The 10310-nt window shown below is 38.7% G+C and overlaps 1 protein-coding gene across 1 annotated transcript in view; it reads right to left on the bottom strand.

Annotated features, from left to right (window-relative positions):
- The window catches only part of LOC138018875 (uncharacterized), an 8492-nt gene extending 80 nt beyond the window's left edge, over nt 1-8412 (bottom strand). Inside the window, exons 1-11 of the mRNA XM_068865554.1 lie at nt 8274-8412; nt 7629-7701; nt 6141-6179; nt 5111-5149; nt 4713-4740; nt 3662-3687; nt 3242-3305; nt 2996-3042; nt 555-582; nt 416-461; nt 1-193 (exon numbers count right to left, since the gene is read on the bottom strand). The exon at nt 1-193 is cut by the window's left edge and continues 80 nt beyond it. Coding sequence (XP_068721655.1) covers nt 446-461; nt 555-582; nt 2996-3042; nt 3242-3305; nt 3662-3687; nt 4713-4740; nt 5111-5149; nt 6141-6179; nt 7629-7686 — 345 coding nt within the window. The 5' untranslated portion in view covers nt 7687-7701; nt 8274-8412 and the 3' untranslated portion in view covers nt 1-193; nt 416-445. The remainder of the gene's footprint in view (nt 194-415; nt 462-554; nt 583-2995; nt 3043-3241; nt 3306-3661; nt 3688-4712; nt 4741-5110; nt 5150-6140; nt 6180-7628; nt 7702-8273) is intronic.
- Between the last annotated feature and the right edge of the window lie 1898 nt (nt 8413-10310).

Here is a 10310-nt window from a genome sequence, read left to right on the forward strand (position 1 = left end):
AGCATAAAGCTTGACTTTATTTACACACGTCTTAAGATATGCCTAACAACCGTTCTCTTGGCGTTTAATTTCTCTACATAAATGAAGCAATATTTCCACTTCCTCTGTTTCTAAAACATCCTTTTTAATCTTCAATAGCGTGCTATGTCATTTATGTAGTTTGCTCATTTTTCCAGGTTCGTCTGTGGTCAGCCTAGAGTTCAAATTAAAAGAAAATAGTGAGAAAACAAGTTCTCAGTTTTGGCACGAAAAAGGCGGTGAAAGACGCAAGAATGAAGGAAGAGCGGAAAAAAAAGAAGATGTTTCAAATACGTATCTTAAATTGACGCCATTTATGGTAAGGACTTAATTAAGTGATGGATTTCTTTGATATCATGTCTGAACTTTGTCCGCGCTGTAGTGTTTTGAAGCCTACCTTGATTTCAGTCGTTTCTGAATGGTGCTCCTAATTCTCAAGCGATCTGCGAAAGAGACAACACGAATGCATTCAGTTTTCACGAATGACTGGAATTACAATTCAAAAGGATATGATTTGTTAACGTTTTAAATCTCACCTTCTCCTTCCTGGCCTGATAAAGGGAGCTGAAACAAACGAATATACAGCGAAAATAGACCGTTAATTAACGTAATTGATTTCAATTTAAGGGTCTTAAGTTATTGAGCAAATGACGGTTCAGTCATTTTGACGGTCAGTCCCGTCAGAGAGTCCGCCAATCTACCAGTTATGAGTCAGCAAAAAGCAGCGGTCTGAACCGGTCGGTTGGTCTTCAATCCGGGAAGCTACTAATTCACTTACGTCTAGAATTGCATGTACCGTACATCCTCTATTATTAAGCTTCCCGGGGGACTTAATTATTTCAAACACATTTTAGGGGGGGGGGGGGGGCTTAATAGAGAGGGTTGAGCTTATTTGGGAGGGGGGGGGCCTTATTTAATTCTTCCTGTTTTGAACCAAGGCAGTGACTGTCTAATATGGAGATCTGAGTGATATTTACGTGTTGTACAAATTGTTTGGAACATTTTATTCACTTGCCATTTTTATTCACCATGCCGGATCAGTCCACATGAAGTCTTACTGTCGTGATTAATTTACAGTCGATCATTTATTGATTTGGTTTTGAAGAATAGAGCAGTTTTCCGAATTGAGTGTCGAAAGTAATTAGCGAATTACTTTGGTTTTGCATTACTTCACTCATTGATTGGTTCAAAGTTCTCCCGCCATTTTTTCAACCAATCAGAAGTGAAACCAAAACTAATCGTGGCTCGCGCGTGCACATTTTCCCGCGCTTTGTGTCGGCTACGTGTAATTACTTTGAGTTTTGATTGGTTCACTGGATTGTCTCCGTCCTTTTTGATTGGCCAAAGTAATTACTTTGGTTTTGGTCTAAGGTGGAAGTGGGAGGGAGGGGGTTTGATAACATTCTTCATCTAAAAAGGAGGCTTGTTAGAGAGGGGGGCTTATTTGAGAGGGGGGAGGGAGGCTTAATAGAGGGTTTACGGTAAATAAGAAGGCCAATTTTGATATCCAACACGAAATGCCCGGTTAAATCTAAGCCGCATTTGCTACCGATTTCCAACAATTAGGTTAGGATAAAAGGCTAGCGTTCATTTAGGTTAAGGTAAATGCAGCTGTTTACCTTACCTTTGAGGAGCAGAATGTAGGTGACACTTTGTGACGTCAAAGGGAGAGTATCATGGTATTGCGCATGTTCTAACCGTAGCGAATGTCAAAGTTTACGAGCCAATCGGAAGCGACGTTACAATTCGTGCGAGAAATTTAAACGGACGCGTCAAAAATTCCACTCGGCCCTTAGCGATTGTTTAATTTTTGAGAAATTTGTACACGTACGTGTAAAAAAATAAAAAATAAAAATTCCTGCACGAATTATAACGTCGCTTCCGATTGGCTCATAAATGATGACATTTGTTACGGCTGCTAGAACATGCGCACTACCGTGATACTCTCCCTTTAATTACCTGTATACCTAAGCAAAAAGGATGTTCAAGTTGGGCGGAAAAGCAAAGGGTTACTTCGTGACTATCATTGAAATCGGCGTGTATTATCTAATTAGTTGCATTGCTGGGCATTACTAAAATCTGAAAATGGTTTAACCATTTTCTACTTACTCAAATCCCATAATACACCTCTTTCATCCCCCCCCCTTCCCCCCCCCCACCCCGCACAAAAAAATTTGCAAAGTCATTGTTTTCGAAATTGCAATTAATGATTATGCAAAATTTTGGGGGGTAACTAGAGTTGTCAAGTGAAGCTATGACTCGCAGTTATCAACGCAATTTTAGCAGTTGCGTTGAGAAGCCTGAAAATTTCAGGACTTCAACTGGGTTTGAACCAGTGACCTCGCGATACCGATGCGACGCACCAACCAACTGAGCTATGAAGCCACTGACATTGGGAACTGGTCATTTGTGGGTTCTAATGTTCCCTTGATGAATGAATCAACGAACGAAATGAGATATATAATGATTCAGATATAGAACTGCAGACATGAAATCAAGTGAAGCTATGATCCTCGCAGTTATAAACACAGTTTTAGCAATTCAATTCAATTTATTTCCTCTTGACGAGGTTACTTAATTTAGTTACAATAGCGTAGAGAACCCTGAAAAATAGAGGTGTATTATGGAGTTTGAGAAAGTGAAGAATGCAAAGTTGCTGAGTCAGCCAGCTGAACGATCCGTCAATGGGCTAGTTAGTCAGTGATTAAATCAGCTGGGAAATAGGAGGAAATAGGCTCTTTAACAGCACATAAATCTCTCTAATATGAAGGTCAGTTTGCAATCATTAGGTTGCATGAGATGCAATCAAAGACATCAAATTCAATATAATTATAAAATCAAAAAATATTTTTTCCCTTTGAATAAAGGGACAAACATTTTTATCGCTGATTTTTTCTGACAAAATGATTAGCAAAGATCGTATTGATTCGAAAAAGTCATAAAATCAAATGAAATTTAAATACAACGCACGCAGTACCTTGAAAGTCAGAAAATTCTGTATCACTGGACTGCTTTGTGTAGGATCTGAAAAAACAAAAATATATATACATTATAGAGTTGGTCTTCGAGAAAAAGTTAATATTAATACTTTCGTTCATGACCTCTCGGCCATAATCGCCAGATCATGTGAAAAATATTGCCAAAGCCTGTAGATATTCAGTTGATATTCTACATGGCTTCACCCAGAAATATTTTAAAATATTTTGGTATACGAAATTTTAACCTTTTTCTTCCTGGCCTTGGAAAATGTGGACGAGTGTCGCGGCTTCCAGGGTTCTCTATGATTGCTACAAAAACAAAGCAATAATAAACAAAGCAAAAGAGAGGACTTGTCAATTGTTATATCCAAAGAAGACAGTACATTACAAACAGACTTTCTCATAATAACGTGTTTGTGTCACTCCAACAGGCACGCCAAAAAAACACCCAATTGATCAATTCATATATTTCAGAATAAGATTCTCTTTCGCAATCTAGCTTCCCAGTCGTTCTTTCAGTTGAATGTCAAAACTCCACGATTTTTATGCTAAATGCTACAAAGAGCTACAAAGTACTCATTTCATATTTAGAGCAAAATTGACAAAACCAGTTGATGAGATTTTGCTCAAGTTTTGAACTAATGAAAAATACAGAAAACACTGACCTGTGGAGACAGCATCCAGTGGAACCCTGTGAAATTTCAAATTGGGAACAAGTTAATTTTTTTTCTTCTTCTATGGAAAGACGACTAAGAAGACCTCGTGCGGCGAAGTCCTGCTTAACATAAAATAATTTTACGTTCTGTATAAAACTGAATCACGAGGAGCAGAGAGGCCCGGTGTGTCAATTTATTGTAATCGCTTCATGACTGTTTCAACCTTTTTAACGTGACAAGGATGTGATGGTTCCTCAAGAATGACACTGGTCGGAACGGCGCTTAATTTAGGAGTGAACGTGAAAGTTTATCTTCAAGTGCTAAAATGGATATCCTTCATAAAACCTCAAATCTGGCTATTTCAAAACGGAAATACGGGCGACCTCGGGCCAATATTCCGCAGTTGGCCCCGAGCAAGCTCGGTTAGTAAGTTGTTCATTATATGGCACTCTATTTCAGATAGTAAATGCACTTCCGTTGCAATCAATCTTTTTAGCTTTTTATCTTTTAGCTTTTTATCTTTTTAGCATTTCAGTCTTTTTATCTTTCGATCTTTTTAGCTTCTTCTGGTAGTTTCACTGTGAAGAATGACAATATTCACAGTTTTTTTTTCGCTGTTTTGGTTGCAAATTATGAATTTGCCGGCTTTACTCCAAAACAAAAATACACGGCTTGGACCGTTTGCACGGAAATGGTCCGTACTGCAAAATGCCGACCGGGAAAGAACCAATTAGAGCGCTGGGATTTGCCCAAGACTGGCTTTGCCATATAATAATATGCGATAATCACCTGAGCGGTTTTTTTCAAAATGGCCTCAAGCCGTTTTGTCGAGGTGACAGGCGTAGAAATTAATTGTTTCAAAGAAAATACATATTTTTCAAATAATCTCCTTTGTAATTATACTAAAACAATTATTCACCTCAGGCTCGGTTAATATCGATGAATAAAAACCTCGACTTCGTCTCGGTTTTTATTCACCAATATTCACCTCACCTTCGGTGAATAATTTTTAAATAGGTAAGCTAAACCAGAATAAACTTTACTTATATATTGTACATACCAGTAGCCTAGCTCTTCATCTGAACTATCTGCAAGGGGCAAAAAGTGTATTAACAAACACAATTAATCGGTGGCTTACTGTCGCCGCCCTTCCTTATCACCTCTCGTTTTCAAGTCAACTCTTTCTTCAATTTCCGAGAGACCGTGCAGCTTTCCAGACGCGGTCTGTGATTGGCTACAGTAGCCCTGATAACAAACGAAGCTACAGATTCTTTGGGACCAATGAAAAGAGCAGCCTGGAATCCTTACAAAATTACTCCAATTTCCCTCTTCCACCACAATATCACGCCGAGACAAAAATGAAAAGGTTTATTATAGAAAACATCTGCTTAAGATTCACATTGAAATATAAGCGTAATCATATTCAACCACCAGGTGATTCTTAATGATTTTGGTTACCTTCTAGTTCCCTGTGATTCGGTGAAACATTGGTATCATCTGTAACGACAAATTGATCAAGACTTAACCATGGCTGTCAACTACCGTGTAACAACGAAAATCAGTTATATTGAAATCAGAGCTATTAGTTCTGATAGTAGTCATCGCCGTACATATCCTGTATCAGTGATGCTCAGTCCTACATCTATATCTACAGGTCCCAGCACCCGGCAAAGTTCGCTTTAGCTTGTGGCATTTTTGCTTACGTGGCCTCATACACTATAAGCAATTTTGGCCGGTCACATTTATGTGGAGAAGAATGAATCCTAAATCACCGTGATGCATGCAGTTATTGAAAACTAACCGTTTTAAAATGGGTGCTTATGCTTAAATACTGTTTATCAGCGCTATTTGAAATGGATGCTTAGACTTAAAAACTGTTCATCGTGCTATTTGTAAGCAGTCTGCAGTATGCGGTTGTCATACATCTGAACTCCTTGCCCTCCTCTCATCGAATAGTGTGTGATCTTGGACGTCCCACACAGTATAACTGACAAGGGTTCCAAGATGATGTTATTTAAGGCATGTGGCTTTAAAGACCGTTTGCGATAAAAGACCAGACAGGCCAGAGGTGACCGGCTAGCTCTTCTCGGTAGCGTCGTGGAATTGAGTTCGGATCAAAATCCTACATGCGGGATCCACGTTCGAACCTGGCCCCCATATCATTCGGCAACGTCTCGCAGGAAATCCAAACACAAACGCTGTCCGCTGTGTACGAGCTCGTAGCCGTAATTACCGGCACGAAATCTGTTACACACCAGTAGCGCAAAGTTTGAGGCCTTTTCCATCTATGCACATCATGCAGAAGACGACTCTACTGTAAGCATATCAAGTTATTTTCACTTCCTTTGAATCCATGCAAGTACATCGAAATTTTAACCTACGCAAACTGTATTCAACTGAAATTCGATGGACCATAACGCACACAAAAGTATATTATTCGTTCGACATTTCTAATAGTTTTTTGGATGTGGTATTACTTCTCACTGACCTTTCTTTCCCGGTCTGATCCACTGATCTCGTTGAGGTCCTACAAAGTAGTAAAGAAACCACCTGAGGGAAACTTTCAAGTCCTCGGGGTTTTTTCATTACATCGCAATTACACCTGAAAACTGTTCTATATTACCATAGTATCATATTGTCGTACAAGTCGGACCGAGGAGCCCATGAACTAGAATTTCTAGGAGCTCGAGCGAGCGGAATTCCTAAAATTGCACGGCCCAACAAGCTATTCAGATCTATAAACATTATCGCGTGAAAACATAGGTTTCTTCTCCTTCTTCTTCTTCTTCTTCTTCTTCTTATTATTATTATTAGTAGTAGTATTAGTATTATGATGATGATGATGATGATGAGATTATGCAATCTGATTGGTTTCAGGATAAAGCAGGCCCGGAAAAACTGAGGAGGCACAAAGGTTTTAAACAACTTGTATTTTGAAAATACTGGAAAACGAAACACCAGAAAGTGCATTTCCCAGCTTTTTGGGCTCTTAATTTCAAGGAAATGATTTTTTGGCTGATTTCGTCTATCTCCAACTCCAAGTAACTGGGAACCAAAAATGGCCGCTCTCTGAACTCCTCTCTGGCATTTCTGCAGCGCAAGACTTTTCTACTTTCTATTACCTTGGGGCCTTACCTATATAGGATAAGAGCGACTTCTGCTTAGATTTTCGGGTTTTTTGACAGGACATTGCACAGTAAAGACGATATTCCAAAGACGAATCCAGTGTTGAAGAGCGGGTGGATGTTAAGACAATTTGACACGTATATTTTTGTCACATTCTCGTTTGCTGTACTTTTTTAGCTGTTTCTTTCTGTAGTTTGTATCACCGAATAAAAGAAGTAAAAATATGAACTGGAGAAATGGTACTGTAATTGAAGTTTATCAGGAATGATTCCATCCGGAATTATTGATATCTTCAAGTGTTGTTTCAAACTTCTGGAAGACGAAATTCTATTTTCACCATTTTATACCAACCTCGTTCCCAGGGCTTTTCACCACCTATACTCCTCTCGGCGGTGAAAAGACCTGGGAATGATGTTGCATCTTATACTTGTGTGTTTTACTCCTTTGGGGGAAAAAGTGGAGTGCACGGGCTCCCCCCCCCCCTCCACCCCGTGCTTAGCGACCACTTCTTTCCATTGTTTAACACAATTGTTTTAAATACTTCGAAAAGTATTCGCACTTTATGCTTTGTGACTTTGCGTACTTTGTTTACTTAAGAGTGAGATAGAAAGCCAGAATTCAACGGGAAATTGAACTAACAATTTCTGTTTTCCTGTTGTGTTTTGAGAAGGTGCAAAGAAAAAAAAAAATACAAAAATAATAATAATAATAAAAGATATTTTTCAACAGCCTTGGTCGATCCGTATTGGGAAAAACAATGTGTCCTCGTTCTTGAGTATGGCATTCGGCCGCGTATTCGCGTATTTTTCCCAATACGGACTCCCGATCAGTGACTAGTTTTCCGACTTACCAGCGTAGACTAAAGTTGCGAATATTCCTACGACGAAAAGTGCTATAAGGCAACGCATTATGGAAAAATACTCCTGAAAACGGAAAAGACAGAATTTCAAGTTGTTTTCGATTCACGAAGAATAACCTAAATTGGCGACAGGTTAAATGGACAGAACTTTTTTACTACGTTCATTCAAGATGGCGCGAAAAGCTACAGCGGGATCCAGCACGAAATAAGAGTTGTTTGTGGTCAATCCAACGTCGAGTGTGTCACTTATCATACATCAGGATGTGAATGTTTGTCTTTGAAAATTGTGATAGCACCTGAAGAAGAGAGTGTCTTCTGGAAGCTCTGGCTCGCATTAATTCATTCGAATTCCAATCGACCCAGATTCAGAATCCAGCTTTCTTAAAAATGTTCATTCCTTTGATTGGTGACTTGGTTTACGGTGACAAAACCTGTGATATTTGTTTTCCTTAACTGTACAAAACGTTTAAATTTAATTGTACATTCAGTTCGATTAAGTGTTCTTTGACTTTTGAACCATAAACCGCAACAAATTTCTTTTGGAAAACTTAGCTATTTCACTTAAAACGCGGTATTGCAATTCCCACGAGAGGGACTTGAAAAGAAGACAGTAAATGAAAACCTGATGTGTCTTACCTATCCTTGATAGAAAGAAGGGAAGAGTGTGTTCAAATGAGCTCACAGTTCACTACACAATTTCGTACTTCTAGTCCATTGACCTCTGTTCAGCTTTAAATAATCCTCAGATTTATTGCCCCCAGCGATCATATCACTTATTGCGTGATGATGAAGTCCACGCCGAGCCAATTGTTTACTACTGCTGTAGAAAATCAAACTGCGAGACGCGTTTATCCAAAACAGAATAGTAACGGTGGAACAATAACCGCCTGTGATTTCCGTCCGACCTCATTTTGTCTTCAGGAAAGAACGAAGTAGATCTGCAGGTGAAAGATGCCAAACATAATTACGGTAGAAGCCACTAACCTTTTCAATCACTTTGATAAGATTATGAATTATACCACCGGTAATTGATTGGTAGCACAGCCCTGGGGGAAGATTTTAAGCCGGAAAAAGAAGCAGTGATTTGACATTTGAATTTGATTTTTAGAGATGATTCAATTTTGTTTGTTCTGTGACTCAATCATTTTCTTATGACGCAAGCTTTCAGAATTTTCTTATCTATTCTTTAAGCTTTTCTTTCTGACACATGTCTGAAAAACTGATGCGATTTACGAGCGAACGGTATCTCCAAACGCCTCCGAATTTTCTCTTCGAAACGTTTTACAGTATATTAATTATTTGGAAATGTCCTATGAGTATCCGCCCCCTCGCAAAAACGTTCGTTTGGATAATAACACTTAAGAGCTAATGAAAATCAATTAGAGTCCTTCATGTTAGGAATTTTTTGACTTTTGCACTCCAAAAGTTTCGTTTCGGTTGAATTGGAAAAAAGTTCCTTTGAACAAAAGTCTTAAATTGTATTGCTCTAGATTCGTAAAAATGGATTGTGTGTGATAAATCATATTTTGAGGCTAAAAGTAAGTTGTAACAGAACATAATTGGGTTATAAATCTTTTAATTTTTCCCCAAGAAACCCAGCCCGAAATCATCCCAAAATCAGGAAAGTGGCGTTTGGGTCTAAGCTCAGTGGTAATAATTCTTTCAGAAAAAAGGAAAAGAAAAGAAATCAATTAATTAACGTGGAGATGACAGTATTAAGGCCATCATTTACAAGATAATTGCTTCCTTCGATTCAAAATCAAACATTTGTTGTTAAAACTCGGTTATTTTTTTAATAAAGATGCTTCTTGATTGAGGACATTGCGAATGCTGGTTTGCTTGGCCATCTGCATTTTCCGTTCTTTTGAAACCAATTCGCTGCCATTGAAGCTTTCCTCAATATCGAAGTAAGACAAGGATAAAGCAACGGAGTGGCAGTAGCTTGGAGTAAACAAAATACGAGCGTTTCCCATTTTGCAACGAAAACTCTGCAGGGTGTGTTGAATATTCCTCCCTGTTTTGACGCAATCTTGAAGCACGCCGGTACAAGTTCATTAAAACTTTAGATAAGGCAGATATCACCACCTTTGTTCGCCTTTTCCGCTAAAAACAAGTTATTTCTCAGAGCGACATCTTATCAGAAGCGCGTTCAGTGCCACTCAAGTCTATTTTTCAGTTAAAACATCCGTTAACGGTTAAAAATAGCAACATGCTTGGTTGCTGCAAGGACCACAAACTAAATGTTAGAAAAACGATGCGGACAAGCATGACATCATTTCGCTCCTTAAAATAAACGAGTTTTGGCCGGGTTGTTAAGATGAAGGGGTGAATCCGACCATTAGCAAGAGAGTCATTAATTAGAAACAAGAGATTATAAAGGTAAGAGAAGTATTCCCTTATACTGGCCCTATTCCCATCGTAATCCCTCTTAGGTTATTTTCAGATGATATCAATTTTCCCGTGGATAACGTTACCGCGCGCGTTACGTGGAAGTTTCGTGGAGGAGGGAAGGTGCAGCAAATTCTGTCGCTTACAAAACTCGTCCCTGTCAAGATACAGTTTGCAATCATATATCATGGAAATCGGTTAACTGTATAATTCACTCTGATACCAATTTTATGATTGTCTAATGTAGGAAACCGTATTAAATAATTTGTAAGAGGGAGCTATATT

This window comes from Montipora capricornis, chromosome 10 (assembly GCF_036669925.1).
Source record: "Montipora capricornis isolate CH-2021 chromosome 10, ASM3666992v2, whole genome shotgun sequence".
Classification (NCBI taxonomy): Eukaryota; Metazoa; Cnidaria; class Anthozoa; order Scleractinia; family Acroporidae; genus Montipora; species Montipora capricornis.